At 34.4% G+C, this 19,033-nt stretch overlaps 2 protein-coding genes across 2 annotated transcripts in view; one reads left to right on the plus strand and one right to left on the minus strand.

Annotated features, from left to right (window-relative positions):
• Positions 1 to 19,033, plus strand: part of LOC140137182 (uncharacterized) — a 61,059-nt gene that overhangs the window by 25,326 nt on the left and 16,700 nt on the right. Inside the window, exon 11 of the mRNA XM_072158834.1 lies at positions 482 to 544. Coding sequence (XP_072014935.1) covers positions 482 to 544 — 63 coding nt within the window. The remainder of the gene's footprint in view (positions 1 to 481; positions 545 to 19,033) is intronic.
• Positions 346 to 18,540, minus strand: LOC140137721 (uncharacterized). The gene is made up of 3 exons (XM_072159484.1): positions 18,434 to 18,540; positions 4,854 to 4,986; positions 346 to 4,539 (listed from the first exon to the last, which is right to left on the minus strand). The coding sequence occupies exon 3, from the start codon at positions 4,521 to 4,523 to the stop codon at positions 1,494 to 1,496; it is 3,030 nt and encodes a 1,009-aa protein (XP_072015585.1). The 5' UTR covers positions 4,524 to 4,539; positions 4,854 to 4,986; positions 18,434 to 18,540; the 3' UTR covers positions 346 to 1,493.

Raw genomic sequence — 19,033 nt, forward strand, 5'->3', positions numbered from 1 at the left:
AAAATTGAATTCCTTGTCCCGCAGCGACCGCTACGGATCCGACGGTACTTGTTTAAACTGGTATTTACTGCATGTCTAATATCGCAAAACTGCATGGACAAAACCTCGACTTCAATCCAGTTCATTGCCAAATTATAATAGAATGTTTATTTAAAGAACTGAGTAAATTACATTCTTGATTAAAAACACACTTACAAGTGTCATTTTGTAATATTGTTGTTTATCGTGGGCGCTGCCATCTTGGATTTGAACCCAGAAGTGAGTCATATTTCAACATTTTTAGCCCGATTTTAGTGAAGCTTTCTTTTTTCATTGAAAATTTGCCTGTACTAAAGACCACTGGTTTGAAAAATTTCAAGCCTTTGGGCATTTATTAGGAATAATACAGTATCACAGAGAGCAAGGTCGTACAGTTTCAACCATGAATAACTATTGTGTAATATGGCTGATGCTTCATTTTGTTATTTCTATTTTTTTCCAGTATCCAAAAGTCAAAAACTTTGGAGCCAACTATATAGCTGAATACATTGAACCCTTTGAAGAGGTAAGAATAGGTTATTCTTGTTTAAAACATAATACCTATGGAAGACATTCATGATTTCAAATGTGGTTAACTCAATTGTTGACTCCATTTGACATCTATACACCCCCTGTATGGGAGATAATTTAAGGCCATGTCTTCCATAGGGGGTGTATTGTTCAACTGGAATAGCGCACTAATGGCAGCCTATCTACTTTTGTAGAAGTAAATTAAATAAGAAATAAGATAGGTACATAGATGAATAAAATCTTTAAGGTCACTTGAAGGGAGACATTATGTCGGCATGATTTGTGGATGTGTAGGTTGGGTGGGTGTGTAAGCAGCGGCAAACAAGGACAAGGATGCATACATGAGAAATCTGTGGACATCCATGGTTTCCAGATGTATTTCTAGATCTAAAACAAAACAGCATAAGAATATGTTGCATGATATCCATGAGTGGAGTTACAAAAGATTCTCTGAATTATTTATGTAGCATGATGACTCTGAAAAAACTACCATTAGCCATAGTTATCCCCCTGGTTTTAGCCATACATTGTAAATGGAGATTATGGAATTGGTGTATTTTTCTGTTAGTAGGGGTGTGTGCACAAAATGTTAACCTTTTGCAAAAAATTTTTGTGCCTATGTTTTACTTCTGTTATCTGAAGTAATTGTGAAAGCAGGCGAGACTTGTGGTTCAAGAACCTCCTTGTTATTCCTAACACCCAGTCATAACAAGAAAGGTTAGGCCTCACCTCAGGCCTCAGGTGAGGATTCAGGTCTCGCCTAATTTGAGCGGTCACAACTGCAAATGGGTGATTATTTTAATAAGGGGGGCAATGTCAACATGCATAATATTTTTCACAAAGTTTTAGTCAAATTGGAGCAATTTACAAGTCGACCTCAGGATGACTTTGACAATTATTTGATGATCGACCTGGCTTTGCGGCTTTTATAGGCACGGGCCTACTCAATTAGTTGCAATTTTGTAGTTTTTGTCTTCTCTTTTTCTCCCTTTTCTCTTTTTTTCGCCTTTTCTCTTCTCTTTTTTCTCCTCTCCGCTTTTCTCCTCTCTTTTCTCCCCACTGTGTCTGTGCATGTGTCTTGACAATGATGACAACTGAGTTGCTAGAGCTGGGATCCCAAACACAATACCAAATAAAAGGCTTAATGATGAAAAATTCAAGTAATCCAGTGCATGTACACATATAGCAGATATATAGTTGAAACTGTATTGCAGTCCATATTCCATATTAAATTCCTTGAGATACCAAAACAGTGTTGAATAGTCTGACGTTTTATATGATGCTTTCATGCCAAGCACCATAAGTTCTACATAAAAGTGTGGACAATGGTGTATCTGAGAGATATTTGGAATCTTAAGACACATTTGTATTGTTTGGTAGCAGGCTTCATAATTCTCTGTCCAATTATATGCCCTAGCAAGGTCTCCAGATGTATATACATGTAGCTTATGGTCAAAGTCATGCTTTGGCAGTTTTTCATTTATTTGACTTGCTATACGTAAAGGTTTTATGCTCTCGTTGTATTGTTGGAGACTTTGATAGGCCACCCCAAGATTTGCTGCAATAGTTGCTGTTTCTTTGTCATACTCATTTTTTGTCTCTTGGGGGTGGTCTGATTGTAGTCGAATGGTTAGGGCCTTATCCCAAGCAAAAGCAGCATCTGCATATTTCTGCAGTTTAAAAGACACATGACCAATTTGTGCATATACGTCAGCTCTCATTTGTAGTTCATCATCTGTTTCTACAAATTTATCAGTAATCATGAGAAATAAATGGTAGTAATTGATGCTCTGTGTTAAATTATAGTCTATGTAATCTTGTGCAGCTCTAAGTACAAGCTTTGCATATATCTGAAGCTCATTTCTTTGTGTCTCAAATGTAATGTCTATAAGGTGTTGTGGAGTGACAGTAATATGGCACAGTTGAAAAAGCTGCAAATACAGATCCCCATGCTCTTGTAGTGCAGAGGACACCAGAGGTAACATGTGATTTGTCCACTTGTCCTCATTTTGGCAGCTCTTATGAATTTGGTCTTGGGCTGCAAGTAATAACTGAATACTAACTAATCCTTCTGCATCAAGAGCATTTTGCAGCTCTCTGCTATCCTGCAGTTCTTGTCTTACATGATCAAAGAAAATAAAAGAGCTATTGCATTGTATTTGGGACCATTGTGGCTTCTCTTTGGCAACTAACCTACTAAACTCAGAAATAACGGAGTGCATTTCATACCGAATCTCTCCAGTTGCTGACTGATATTTCTTTAAAAGGTTGTAATTAACTAGCAGGTAAAGATTGACTCTCCCAGTAAGATTGGGTTTTGCTACCAAATTGGCAGTGATCTGATCAAAAGACATTGGAATTGTTCCTAATGCAATAAAGGTGTTTTGGAGATCTGCATCAAGACCATCAAATAATGTTTTGAGAAATTTGAAATAGTTACTGGATTCAGTGAGATCTATGGTGTCATTAACAATTGTTAAGATTGGCAGTTCTTCCAGTTTCGCTATTAATTCATCTTCTTCATAAACACCTCTTTGTAAAAGACTTCCAGTTAGTTCCAACAATAAAGGAACTCCCCCTATTTTCTTTGATATTTCCAACACTGAGCTTTCTTGTAAACTTGGTGAAAGTTTTAGCAAAACCTCCACTGACTGTTCCTCTGATAAGGGTTCTAACTTAATTGGATACATTGACACTCCAGTGATATCAAAATCGGTACGAGAAGTAGCAAGAATTTGGATGTTGTTGGTAGCCAAACATAGTTTTATTACTTTAAAGAATTCTGTCTTTGATTCAAAATCCAAAATATTTTCTGTATTGTCAAGAATAAGAAGTGTTGGGAATGATGTAATTTTTCTCATATATGTTTTAAATTTTTGCAATGAATCAACATCAGTTTCTGGTACGCCACCAAGGGAGAAAGCTATTTCCCGAAACATGTCTTCTCTAATTTGAGTAGAGTTCAAATACTTTAGTTGTTTGAAGTCCACAAAAGCCACTTGAAAATTGTGCCTTTTCTTTAGGACTTGTCCAATTGCAACTGCTGTTGCAGTTTTTCCAATTGCTGGTGGCCCAGTAATAGTGATCATTTGATATGTTCCATTGGTCAAAAGATTTGTAGCTGTGTCTATTTCCCAGTTATGGCCTACATAATAGTTGGGTTTGTTTGATTCAGGAAAGTAAGTTTTGGAGTTTTGACATGTTCTTCCATGACGAAGATCTGTATGATGAGGGTTGAGTTGCAAATATTGTAAATACATGTATATTACACTAATGAGAATTACCAAAACCAATATAAATGCAGTCAGTAAAATCAGTTTGTATTTTTTCCTTACTGCAACCTGCAACTGTGTAAGGAGCTCATAGTTTTTTCGTACTGCATTCTGCATTTTTCTTACTGCATTCTGCAAATCCAGAAGATGATCCTGATTGTCAGCTTCTAACCTCTCAATTTTACACAACTTCTCATCAACCACCTTCATGTAATCTTCAGGTACTTTCATAACTCCAATTCTGATATCATCCATTTGTTTTTTCACAGTTGCAGAACAATTCAAAGCACACATACATACTTCAATATCTTTGTAGACAACTTGAAACTTTGTATCACTAAGAGATGCTGATGAAGGATGGCCAAAGTATTCATTTCTTATTTCTCGTAGTTTGTTGACGTGTTGTTTTAGCATTGCATGGAGATTTAAAGCCCCAGAATACAGTAACATGAAGAACAGTGCAGTCGGATCCCAGTCATTGCGATCACCCGACTTGGGAACTTTAGATTTGTTGTTCTTCCAGGTACCACCATTTTTCAATATATGTATAAAGTACTGAAGACTGTTGTTGTCATCTCTCCAGGGATTGTTGGGGTGCTGTGTGTCCCATTCCTGTTTGAAAATGTTCCGCAGACGTTCTGTGGTAATTTCAAGAAGGATGAATGCAAGCTTGAAAAAGTTCTTGTTTTCGGGTGTATCCATGGTGACTGACAATCTTCTGTTGAAAATTGAAATGAAGAAGGAAAAAATAATGTTATGGATCCCAAGATATCAACCATTCAAAATATTTGAATCTAACTATTCCATCAAATGACTAACAAGCAAACCTAAGGTCAATTGTTTGTGATAGCTCATACTACGGTATTTTCAGTATTGTGGTTTAATGATTGGATTGAATCGCATCATTGTATTTTTTTAAGTGGTGTAAGTACAGATGTTTTGATCCTAATGTAAATGAATTTTTTCGAAAGCAAATGTTTCTGCATGTGCAACTAGCATTGTGCAAAACCATGTACATGAACTGTAGCTCACCTTCCAAGTTTTTTGGAGTGTTTCGTCCTCGGTGCTTGACTTCAAAAATTCTCTGATTTGATGAAAATAATCATCCTTGTGGCTGCCTTGATTGCTCCTTCTATATGTTTGAATGACTATCATAGCCCGACACCTAGGGTAGATAGAATGTAGAGAAAAGAATTTGAAAAACGAACTTTGAAACATAGACGATAATGTACAACTCAAAGATTTCCATCGCTGGAGCATGATATTTCATTATAACTATGATAACTGGCTTAGTTTGCAGAAAGCAGAGTTGCAACAAATCGACCAGTGCACTAACCAACTGCTATTCCATTGGGCTGTCTCAGAGGAGGGTATACAATGTATCAGACAGCACTGGTATTATTGAATCACAATCAACATGCACTTTTCAGAACTGGCTCCGTTTCTTGGACTGATACGCCCTCAAATATATAAATATATGTGCATGTAGCCGCAAGGTGCCCAAAGAAGCAACTGAATGAGCTGACTCTGTAGGTTATAGTGTCAGGGAGGTCAATCAGATGGCACTGAGCCAGCTCTAACACTGTTAAGGTTGGAATTATGGAAACTTTCGGGCCTCATAACTTCTAAATTGTTGGTATAAAGTATATAAAAGTATACATATTTAGAATGGCAAAGACTTGATAAGTTCAACTGTGAGGTCAAATTTGGGCCAAAATGCCATTTTGGCCCAAAATCTCAAAAATAACGGTTTTGGCCCACTTCTTTTTCATGCATCCTAACAAAAAAAATTTTGTTATTAATTTTTAAAAACTAGATCAAAATATCTAGGACCTGTTTTTTCATTTTTTTGAATTTCGACCAACTTTGAGAAATTTGCACCAAAAATGGTCAAAAATGCTGATTTTTCAAAAAATCATAAAAAGCCCGATTTTGGCCCAAATTTCAAATATTTTTGGTGAAATTGGTCAAAATTAAAAAAAATGAAAAAACGGGTCCTAGATATTTTGATCTAGTTTCGTACATGCATAGAATTTGGGTTTAATTAATGGTTTGCAAGTTTATATGTCTTTGCATATTGTGGTCAATAAAGGATTAAGTTGCTTAATGTGTCATCAGGGAAATAGGTTTAAAAAAGTCTCCTCCCTGTAAAGAAGTCCCCTCTAGGACTGCGCAGTAAAACAATTCCCATGTAGGACTACTTTTAACCCTTCTCCCCCAGTAGGACTACACTTTAAATGTCCCTCCTGTAAGACTACAGCCTGTCAAAATATAGAGGAAAGTCCCTCCCCCACTGTAGGACTACACAGTAAAAAAGTTCCCTGTATGAAAAATTTGGTTCCCCCCGTAAAACTTTTTTTGCATGAGGGATGATACTGCAGACTGTTCATTCTTTTTCATGCTCACTGATCCGCAGCAAGCAGCGTGAATCATAACAAATGGCTTAGTTACACCAAGGGAGGGCAGTGTTTTTTTTCGCAGTCAAGTTAGCTCAATCGATAAGGCGTTCGACTATGGTGCGAGAGGTTGCGAGTTCGAACCCTGGTGGTGCCTAGTATGCTCTCGTGGAAAAATTGAGTTAGCTTGAAATTCCCTTGGACAAGGAACTCACTGCTAATTTGTCTCGTTGTAACCCGTACGAAACTTGGGGAGCTGATCCTGGTTGCGATGGTTATTTGTGGAATGTCTAGGGTGTGCGCTCTTGAAGCAGCAAAGTCCCTGATTTGTTGTTTAATGGTTTATGGAATGATGTGGGGCCATAGTGGTCAGCGACAACCTGTAAAGTGTGCTGAGGCTTGTGGATCAACGTCTAGGCGTTGTGCCTGTGCGTAGCGCACTATAAATCACTGCGCTTTTTTTTTTTTTTGCGTCACCAGTGACGTCACCATGCTGTTCATTTGTGAAGAAAAATGTTTCGACCATCTGTATCGGGAAATGTTGCCCCGCAAAATAGCAGTATTTGCCAGGAAGCCCCGAGTTCTTTGCATATTTATTTGTTTGTTAGTTTAATTTGTTTGTTTATTTATTTGGTTGGTTGAACAAGATTGATTGAGAGAGGAACAACATGGCGGCGGTATGAAGCACGCGAGGGTGTCACCGTCCGGAATAAACGTTAAATTGACTGTCTAAATCATCACCAGAATCAGAAATATTGATACTGTCGACGTATTTAGCAGTTTCGGAACACACTGATCAAAATTTCGAATAAAATGGATACCAGAAGAAGAAAAAATCAAGGTGGAAATGATACGGCGGGTGATTCAAACAGCGGCGGTAGTAATGTGAGTACTGCACGTAACACTAGCGCTAAACAAAACGCAGCTGATCCAAGGCCGACTACAAGTAAATATTTCGCCGATGATTCCCGTAGTGCTAATGCCCAGCCTACTGGCAGCGATAGTGCAAAGGATCAGGGCGAACGCATACATTAAGCGGTCGCTAGAAACCCTTATTACTGGACAGAATGAACTGAAGAAGGAACTGAATGATATTAAAGCTGCCGTGAATTTCCAAGGTGAGGAAATTAAAGACATAAAAAAGGACACAAAACGCCTGGACATAATAGCAAAAAATCAGAAAGAAAAGATCGGATCAAATACAAGCAAAATCGCCGAGCTGCATGATCACATTAATAAGCTTGAAAGACATTCACGAAGAAGTAACATACGGATAATAGGGTACCCGAAAAAAGGGGAAAATGTCTTTGAGATAGTGGAGACCATTTTGAAGGAGCAATTTGACAGAGGAGACATTGAAATAGAACGTGCTCATAGAGATGGAAAGTTTCATCACGGTGTAAATCGACACATCTTGGTCAAATTTCTCCGTATCAAGATAAAATGGACATTATGAACGAAAAGAAGGAGAAACTTAAGTATGAAAATTATCACATGGTAGAGGACCTAACGGTCAAGGATTTAAAGGAGAAAAAGGCGTTCTCTGACCGAGTAAAATTACTGTATAAGAAGAAAATTTATTTCGGTTTGTCGCTGGTTACTGGAGGGACAAAAAAGGAAACAAAGCGCACTTTTATGCAGATGATACATACTGGTCGAGATTATGGAGAATATACAGGCCCAATACACAGGAATTGCCGGCACACTGAACAACGAGACCATAGGGATGATCAGCGAGACCTTGGTGATGATCAACCAACTGGAAACGAGTTAGAATGATAGCTGCACCCCATGATAGACTAATCTTAACACATTATTATAGACACAATACTGTTTACAAGTATAATGAAAGACAGTTTGATAGCGGAGTTCCGCATCAATAAGTGAATCTCAACACCATAACTGAAAGTTTAAAGCGCAAACAATGAAAATAAACAAACATTAAATATTTAGAACTATTGAAAGAACTTTGCTATAAAAGCAAGGTGAACTCTTGAACTGATTGGTGAACATTTTGTAATATTTTCGGATGGGTAGACACCGGCTAAACTGATCAAGTAGATCAGGATTTATCTTTTGATTACATTTTTGTTATTTCAAATCTCGTTATTATTTAATATTATTATTTTTATTATTTGTACTTCTTATTTATGTGGGTGTATAAATGTTGCATCTCTGAATGTCCGTGGGTTGAGAAATGTAAAAAAGCGTAAAGCAATCTTTATGTATATGAAGAAGAAAAAAATAGACATTATATTCCTTCAGGAAACACATTGCTGTAAAACTTTAGAAAAACAGTGGAAAGCGAGAATGGTCAAGTAATATTGTTTTTAGTCATGGAACAAACGATAGTAAAGGTGTAGCTATTTTAGTAAATCCAACAATTACATGTACGTTTGACCAAGTGATAAGTGACTCGGAAGGAAGATTCATTTTAGCAAAAGTTAGTATCGAAAAAAAAACCTTTTACCTTTTAAATGTATACGCTCCCAATAATGACAAAGATCAAGTTATCTTTTATGATCAGTTAAGCAATATTATAGAAAAACATGTAATTAAAGAATACTTGATTATAGGAGGCGATATGAATTTAGCTATGGATATCACTTTGGATAAAAATCTAAAAATAATACTATTAAGGATGAGCATAAGAATGGCGAATTTCCCTCAAGCGTCTTCTATTTAAAAACAATTTAATAGACATTTTTCGTACAAGAAACCCTACCAAAATAGCTTACACATGGTCAACACGTAATCGCAATTCTGCATCAAGGATTGATTATTGGTTTATACCTCAGTCGCTTAAAATGAATATAGTAGATTGTAATATTGTACCAAGTATTATGTCCGATCACCAAACAATTATTATGAAGATTTCTTTGAGTGATACCGAGCCTCGTGGGCGGGTTTTGGAAGTTCAATAATAGTCTTCTAGAAGATGTTGATTATCATAATTTAATTAAAAGTGTCATTTCAGATGTTAAACGTGAATATGCTAACTTTAATGATCAACAATTTTGGGAATTTATGAAGTTCAAATTACGTATGGAAACCATATCATATTCAACCACAAAAATCGAGAAAGAAATGCATGTGAAAGATCTTTGAATAAAAGATTAATTGATCTTGAAGAAAAGATAAATAATGAACTTCAAGAAGAAATTGTACACGAGTATGCCGAAGTGAAGAAAAACTTAGAGGAAATATATAAATACAAAGTTAATGGTAGTATTGTGAGATCAAGAGACAGGTATTATGATGAAGGAGAAAAAAGCTCTAAATATTTTTTTAACTTGGAAAAAAGAAATGTTTCAAAAAGGGAATTGATGAATTACTTGTAAATAATGTCCTTAAAACAACATCAAAAGATATTCTTGGTGAAATCAAAGTCTTTTATGAAGATCTTTTCTCAAGTAAACAAGATGGTGAAGGTTATGAAGATATTGAGGAATATTTAAATCAAATTGAGATTCCCAAGCTTTCTCCACAACAGCAAGAGCTCTGTGAAAAGCGTTTGACTTTGGACGAATGTTACAAAACCTTAAAAGATATGTCTAAAAATAAATCTCCTGGGAGTGATGGTTTCTCTAGTGAGTTTTACCTATGTTTCTGGGATTTGCTTGGAAATATTTTAGTTGACTCTTTAAATTTTGGTTACTTAAATGGTCAACTTTCAACAACGCAATCACAAGCAATAATTTCTCTTCTACCTAAACCTGGAAAAGATCCAAAGCTTATCAAAAATTGGCGTCCAATATCATTATTAAATATCGATTACAAAATAGGTACAAAGGCAATTGCTAAGCGAATGGAAGGTGTACTACCAAGTATTATAGGTAATCATCAAACAGCCTTTGTCAAAGGTAGATATATTGGAGAAAATATTCGTTTAGTTGAAGATATTCTGCAGTACACAAATGATAACCACATTCCTGGTATGTTACTTTTTGCCGATTTGGAGAAAGCTTTTGATTCTGTTGAATGGAGTTTTCTTATGGCAACCTTGAAAAAATTTAATTTTGGTCCAAACCTGCTTTCATGGGTAAAATGTTTTTATTCAAATATTAAAAGTTGTGTAATAAATAAGGGTTTTCTACTGGTTGGTTTGATCTGACACGAGGTGTTAAGTCAAGGATGCCCGTTATCAACAGCATTATTCGTCGTGTGTGTGATAGAAATGTTGGCTTTAATAACTTTGAAATGTAAGGATATTAATGGCATAGAACTCCCAAGTGGGGTGGAGCTTAAGTGCTCCTTTTTTGCAGATGATGCAACCTTTTTTCTATCCGATTCAAAATCTGTGGAGAATCTTGTAAAAGAAATAGATAAGTTTGGAAGGTTGTCTGGTTTGAAGATAAATTTGGAGAAAACAGAATTGATGAAGATAGGAAGTCTTAGACACTGTAATGATTATGTTTATGGTATTAAACCAACTAAGGAACCTGTGAAAATATTGGGCTTATTTGTTGGTTATGATAGTAAAAAATGTAATGAGTATAATATTCATCCAAGACTCACAAAATTAAAGGACAAATTAGATATTTGGAGACAAAGAGATCTAACACTTAGAGGAAAGGTCTTATTAGTAAAAAGTATTGGTATTTCACAAATGACTTATTTAATGTCCACAGATTATGTGAGTGGAAATGTGTTATCTGATGTTCAAAAGATACTGTATAACTTCTTATGGAGTGGAAAACGAGAAAAAATCAAGCGTTCTGTTTTAATTGCACCAAAAGAAAGCGGAGGAATAGAGATGGTAAATATATTCAATACAGACAAAGCATTAAAGATAATGTGGCTAAAAAGATTTTTGAGTGAAGGTTATGCACCGTGGAAAGATGTCCCAAATTATTTCTTTAATAGAATGGGAGGTCTGGAGTTCCTGTTACAATGTAATGTTGATGCTTCTGTTTTTCCTACCAATTTCCCCCAGTTTTACAAAGAAGTCATTTTAAGCTGGCAAAGTTTTAAACAATGTAATAACAAAGAAACAATCAATTTGGAAGATGTATTGCATATGCCACTAAGTTATAACAAGTTGTTTTCAAAAGATGTAAACAAGTCTCTTAATAGAGCTCGAACAAGGCTAATAAAGATTAAAGATATATTAGATGATAAGGTTCATTTTATTCATACGAAAAGCTTTGTGAAAAATATGGACGATGTATTGATTTTGTAACATATTACGGTGTTATAAATAGTTTACCAAGGGAATGGAAATTAGAAATAAAGAAACTTTCTGAAACAGATATGGGAAAACTTAAAAGTATTGAAAAAAATATTTCGTTAGAAGTAAAGAAGTTAACAACTCGTGATGTATCTAAACAATTTAACATGTCACAATCAACAAAACCAGTAAATCAGAATTATTATGATCGTTTGTTTGATCATTTGGGTAATCTAAATTGGGAATACATTTGGACATTACCTTTTCAAATTACCACTGAAGAAAGAATGAGATTTTTTTTTTTTAAAATCCTTCATCGAATAATTCCAAGCAATAGTTATTTAAAGCTTATTAATCTGAAAGAGAACGAAAATTGTCATTTATGTCAAAATAAAGAAACAATTGATCACATGTTCTGGGAATGCCATCAAATAAACTCTTTTTGGAAGGAGATAGAGACATGGTTAAATGGAAGATACAGACTCGAATACATCTATGTTATAAAGATATAATTTTGGGACTGGAAGGACATTCAAGGTTCAAAGTGCCTAACTATATTATTCTGAGTGCTAAGTATTATTTATTTAGGAACAGGTTTTCAAATGAGAAACCATATATCGCCACGTTCTCACATTTTTTAAGTAAAAAAATTGAAGAAGAAAAAGCTTGTTTTCAGAGAATAAATAAATTGAATATCTTTCGAGTATGACATGGGAAGGTTTTGTGTAAAAAAATAATGTAACAACAAAGTAATTATATATAAATATAACATATTAATTATTATTGTCTTTCTCATGTGCCCACGGACAAACAAAGTATTTAAGCGAATTTAAAAATATGCATAATATTGTATTGTACTAGTGATATAAGAGATGCTTTTGTATTTGTGTGTGTTGTTTTTATTCTTTCTATCTTTTGTTTATTTTTTCTCAAGTTATTTGTCTTTTGTCCTGTTTAATCTAAAAGCAAAATGAATAAAAAAAAAAAAAAAAAAAAAAAAAAAAAAAAGATTGATTGATTGATTGATTGATTGTGTGTAGATGGGTGTGGGTAATGTGTCATGATTTATGTAACAATAATGTTTCCATTCAAAGTCACTTATTCAAACAAGTTAGTTTGTTTCTCGCAGCATAGATTATTATAGTAAGCAGGTGGCCTGAAAAGCAATATTCATATTATGCAGCCCATACATGATCAATTTGATTGATCAATATCAAAGACCCCAGCAAACACAAAAACGTTTTAAAAACGTTTTAAATAAGTTATATTTTGGCTTTTGGTGTAGGTAAAAACGTTTTAATAACATTAAAATGTCGGGTTATATAAAGGTCATGATAACGTTTTAAAACGTTTTGTATGAAAACACACTGCAACAATATTTTTAAATGTTTTCCAAAAATGTTATTGTAAACTGTTTTTGCAAACATTTTTGCCAAATATTATGTCAATACTTAAATAACATGTTAAAATATTTGAACCCAGTAAACACAGAAATGTTTTTAAAATGTTATTTTCAAAACCTTTTAATAACATTTAAATGTCGGGTTATATAAAGGTCATGAAAACGTTTTTAAAACGTTATTGAAAATAATTTGGGCAAACATTTTTCGCAAAATATTTTTTCAACCCCAAAATAACATTTTGTTTAGAATGTTTTGTATCAAGTTTTCAAGAATGTTTTTGGAATGTTATTAAAACGTTTTTTATACCCTTTATATAACCCGACATTTAAACGTTTTCTGTAAAACATTTTTTGTTTGCTGAGCAGTAGATTATCAAAAAATGTTTTTTAAGGTTATGAAAACGTTTTTACTCTTAATATACCCTTTATATAACCCGACATTTAAGCGTTTTCTGACGACCTTTTATAACCTTTTGCGAATGATGTCGAAAACGTTTTGTGTTTGCTGGGACCCCGGATACAAGAGTGGGTACAAAATCTAAAATTGTGCACGGTACACACAAACATAATAGTGATTTTATTGTCCAACCGTCAATGAAATCAAACTAGATTACATCTCTTCAACAATATTGAAAAGCAATATTATTTTGTATCCAGTCCTGCATCTAGGGTCCCCAATATTGATCAATCAAATTGATTGTATATGAGCTGCATAAGTTTGCATTTGTAGCTGGACATGGTTTATTAGGCCTATCCAGGCCAAGAAAAAAAAATTGTTTGCCAGTTCATGAAAAAAAATCAGGAGGGTCAGTAGGTAAATTTTTTTTAAATTTTCTTTTTAATATGATGTAATTAGCATATGTTGAAGTCCCTCATTTGTTTCAAAAACAAAACACAAACAAAAGAAAAATGAGAACAGTCATGGAAACATAGTCATGAGGTATATTTTGCCAAAGTTTAGGTTTCAAAATGCTCAAAAATATCTTACTAAAGTATAGATTATTTTTTTGATTATTTGTTTTGCAAAAATTACGAATTTTTTGAGGTTATTTAAATTTTCCCCCATAGATGACCTTTGACCTCGAGGGGGCCCTTCGAACACCACCCGGTCAACATGCTTTTCCGATAACTATCCATATCATAGGAGCAGATTGTGTTAAATATATGAAAAAGTAATGTGCAATGCTCAGAATAATGCTAAAAATTTAAAAAAAACATGCTGTGGGTCACCCATCCTCATTTAAATACAATTCTGCCCACCATAATAAAGCAGGTGCTAGGGATGAATAGTTGTGGAATCAAACTAGAGACCTTACCAGGCTTTTTAATAATAATAATAATAATAATAATAATGATAATGACGATTTAATATAGCGCCGGTATCCGCCTTTCGACGCTCAATGGCGCTTGACACAACAAGTTCAAAAGATCTGAGAAAAATATATCAACATGGTGACACAGTTCATAATAAAAAGAGTCAAATACTAAAAGAGTCACTCTTTGAATGCCTCATTGTATAGATGGGTCTTAAGTCCAGATTTGAAAGTTGCGATATTGTCACATGTTCTTAGTGCTACAGGCAGTGTGTTCCATAGTTTAGGTGCACCAACTTGAAGGATCTGTCTCCCCAAAGGGTTCTTGTCACGAAGCTCCAGCAGGCGTCCACTGTCCGTTGATCTCAATCCAGATTTAGCCGGAGTGAAAGCATCAACTAGATCACTCAAGTAGAGGGGTGCCTGACCATGCATGCATTTGAACAAGATCAAACAAACTTTGAAAGACACTCGTTGTTTAACAGGTAACCAATGTAAGTCCGCTAACACAGGTGTGATGTGGTCAGACTTTTGGTGTAAGTTATGATCGTGCAGCCATGTTTTGTAGTCTCTGGAGCCTATTAAGTTGCTTATCTGGCAGACCATTGAGGAGAGCATTATTTCCATCAATTCTTGATGTCACAAAAGCATGAGTGAGAGTTTCTGCTGCATCTCTGGTCAAATATTTGCGTACACTTCCAATGTTGCGCAGTGATAAACAAGCAGCTTTGGACATGGCCGTGATCTGATTCTCCATAGTCAATGAAGTGTCAAACATAACACCCAGATTTCTTATGTCAGTGGATGGTTCAATATATGATCAAGTATTTTGCGTCCATGTCACATGCATGTGGACGCAGACAAAACTTCAAAATTTAATCATTACCGTATCGTAACTGATGATTAAAATAAGAAATTTCTATTCTTTTATATTTTTAAAATAATAAAAGCCCCAAAATTTTGACCCACCTGCTAAGAATTTAAGTAAATTCTGCAATATTTGTAACGCAATGTCAGGAAATCATGCACTTTTTGCATGCTTTCCGTAGCGATCGCTGTTTGATGGGGAAGTCCCAATTGATGAAATTGACACTTTGTTTACAAGCATGCTGGACTGACGATGTACGGTTAACGTGCGGTTAATGTTTATTTAATTATTTATCACAGCCTGACGACAATATTCAGTTTTTAAAGTTTAAAGTTTATTTTTTCATAAATAATCTATGTTTCCTTTATAAGTATTATTGTTACGATGAATAAAAGCAATTTCAAAGACAAAATCCAAATGATAAAATAATTTTTGTATTATTTGTGTCAGCATGTGTTTTAGCTTAGCTTAGCGAAAATTTGCTAAAAGATTGACAGACTTTGAGCATGTTTTTGCAGCTGTTTCTGACCATGTATCGGACCAAAACTGTCATAGCGACTGGAGATGAAATATCACGGCGAAAATGCACTTTTATTTTATTTTGTCAATCAACATTTGATGAGGTGTAGACCTGGGGTATGTGTGTAGCAACAAGGGGTTGCCGTTCTGATCATGGCATGCCGCGGCGTTTCCCGGTATGATTGATAGTGAATTTCAGATGGACGCACAAAAATCCGTCTGGACGCACAAAAATCTGTCTGGACGCAAGTTTTTGCAACCTTGTGAGCAAACTTGCGTCACGCACATTTTTGAATCCTTAACGGGAACCCTGGACCATATTTTCCCTTTGACAATAGAACTGCCCACCAAGCTCCAACAATAGAACTGCCCACCAAGCTCCACCAACATGGCTGCCATTTCAATTGGTATACCGTTGTTTGGTGATTCGATAGGGCCTATATACATGTAGGCCTATTACACTCTAGGCTACTGTGAAGTTATGACTTCCTAAACTGAGATTGGACAGTCCCGCTTGATTTGTTGAAAAGGTTGCAAACCCTTTTGGTGTACCTAAGTTACTGCCCAAAATGAGGCAAAATTGAAAAGAAATGGGGTTTCAAATTGAATTCTGGAATTTGAAAAGTATAAATCATATTGGGTCTAAGGGTGTGCTAACACATTTCTTTGATGACTTTAACCAAAAAAATCTTATTTTTTCAAATATCTTTTAAAAACACCCAGTCTAAGTTAATTGAATACACAATAGTGCAAGGCAATGACAATAGAAACTGACATACACTATATGGTGTGCAATACATGGTCATGCATGCATGCATCGACCTTTCTCTTGTTATTATGAAAATGATGTCAACCGTCAACAGTGTTGATCGAAAACTCCCGTGGTTATTTTGCAGGTGTGCTATTTTGCAGTGTGCTTTTCCTGCATGAATAAAGTGTTTTTGATCCTGCAAGATTAATTGATTTATTAATGTTATATGGCACAATAAGTTAATAATCTAAACATTTAAAAAAAAGTAACTAACTCCCGTAAATAATGGTCATTATAAAAAAACGGGCTATTGTATTACAAATCTGTAAAATGTGTTCAAAGCAGAATTTATTTCTGCGCATTTTGACACCTCATTTGATACGATAGCCTAGAAAACAATAAAACGCCGGTAAATTTAATGTAGTGAGGCCCAGATTTGAAAGTTGCACTTACAACAATACAAAAACACTCAGATACCATTAGACCGATTTTCTTCCATTATACTGAATACAAATCAATAGAATTTACTGCAACTTTCAAATCTTGGGTTACAATGATTTAAAATGTATGCTGTGACGTCAATATTTAGACAGTTGCTACAAATGAGGTGTCAACATGCGCAAAAATAAATTCTGCTTCCAACACATTTTACAGATTTGTAATGCAATCACCCATTTTTGAATAATGGTCATTATTTAAGGGGGTTAGTTACTTTTTTTGAGATGTTTATACAGTTTGTGTGTGTGATTCAAGTAATTGTTGGACATATGTTGCACATTATGTGATAGTGATTACTGTCCAATTGACTTAGAGACTTGGTTTTATTATTTATTTGAGAAAAAATATAGGTTAGAAAAAAGCCACGAATGAAAATATTCTAGTAGACCTTAGAACTAACAAGATGTTTTGGTAATACATTGAAAATGTTTTTCTTCATGTTGGCTTTTATTCAATTTTGTCTGCATTTCAAAAATAAAACTGAACCAGACAATTATTACTAAAACTTTTGAAAGTCTTTGAAAACTTTTTCAAAGTTAGGTGCGCTTGAAATTGAGGTCACACAGTCTAAAATGATCTTGATCAACAATGTGTAATCCGTAATTAAATTAGCTGATAGAGAGCTATGTAGGCCTATACCAGTTTTAACCAGAAACTGTTGTGCTAAATGCTCAATGTATTTTATAGATTTTTAATTCATGTAGGACGTTATATAATATGCATTTATTTTTTATCATAACACATATACACTATTCAAAAAGATAAATAAGGATATATAATAGTCACACAATAAATTAATTGCTTTCTGTTTGTCCTTTTTAAGAAAGAGAGCAACCTCTATAGAGGTAATTAGCTAATTTACCTGTGTACTGATCAAAAAATTGTTTTCCTTATTTGACTGTCACATCCGTAGGAGTTCTACCTTAAAAGGTAAAATCATTGAATTGTCCATTTGGTAAAAAGTACTCACGGATCATGTTCAAATTTGCTGTGAAGTTGCTAAAATATCAGTAGATTTCTGGTTTTTAATGTTATAAATATATTTGAAACAAGAAAAACTTCATGGTCTGAAGGTCACAAACAACTTTTCTTTCATGACTTTTATATATGTATTTAAATAAGTAATAAAACCGGGTCTCTAAATTAATTGGACAGATTGTACATCGGCACCAAAGTTTGTAAAATGATGAGCCACATCTACTGAAAAGATGGTTCCTGCATGGTTGCACTAAAAAGGAGTGCACAGGTTAGGACAGAATGTTTGGCGCGTGGTTAGTTATATAGAGATAGATAACAAAAAAACAACAACATATTTGGTCTATATTTGGTCTATATTCCCAAGGCATAGTGCACTAAATACTAGCTTACCCACTGGTTAAATGATATTTGCAAGAAATAATTGGTGTGAAATATTTAAGCATAATAAACATGAGGAAGTATATTAACCAAAAATCGCCTTTAAAGTGTAGACATAGTATGACTGAGTTGGAGTTAAGTCACTGTGCACGTTCCTGCGCTAAAGACCCAAAAATGTTCCAGTCATTAGGTAAATCAAATACAAGTTATATTCTATATTTTGTTCTTAATCTCTAATCCATAATGGATACACAATAATAGTAATTGCTTCCAGCAACAATTAGCAGCTCAATAGAAACACACTGGTTATTTCTCATAAAAACAAAGAAAATTTCTTACCTGTTTTGTATAAATATTTTATTCAGAACAAAACAATGTACCTGCCAGAAAGCAAGATTTGCAGTTGTGTACGTAACATGTATGCATGCAAGTGTAGTCCTTCAGGCGTGACGTTACTTCCACAATGCTGTGTTTCTATAGTAATTTGATTCATTTTTGAGCTCTCATGTCTTTAAGGGCTCATATTAACGATACATTTTTCCCCATAAATAAAATGTAGGCTATATCTCCAAATTTCAATACAAAAGGTCAAAATTTTCATATGATGGACAGCTTTTCATCACAGCTACATACACTTTAAGTATGGTAAATAAAGTTTACTTCAATAAAATTTTTAAATAATTTGCCATAAAATTTGTATTATATCTCAAATTTCAAAAAATCCAAATTATTTGATATCTGAAGGACATTCCTCATATTCCAAATGCAAGATTGATGATGATGACATACAGCTATGCTGTAACATATTATTTGTAACATACTACACAGTACATCTCTTGTATTAGGATTTTTTTCTGTTAATAAAACTGTATGGGGATTCCCCATTTGTATAGTAGGAAAATCCCATGTTTGGGCAACACACAAGTTTAACATTTCTTG

Source organism: Amphiura filiformis, chromosome 17 (assembly GCF_039555335.1).
Source record: "Amphiura filiformis chromosome 17, Afil_fr2py, whole genome shotgun sequence".
Lineage (NCBI taxonomy): Eukaryota > Metazoa > Echinodermata > Ophiuroidea > Amphilepidida > Amphiuridae > Amphiura > Amphiura filiformis.

What these genes read in the sequence shown, in the direction of transcription:
- LOC140137721 (XM_072159484.1), bottom strand. Translation starts at nt 4,523, where the DNA reads ATGGATACACCCGAAAACAAGAACTTTTTCAAGCTTGCATTCATCCTT.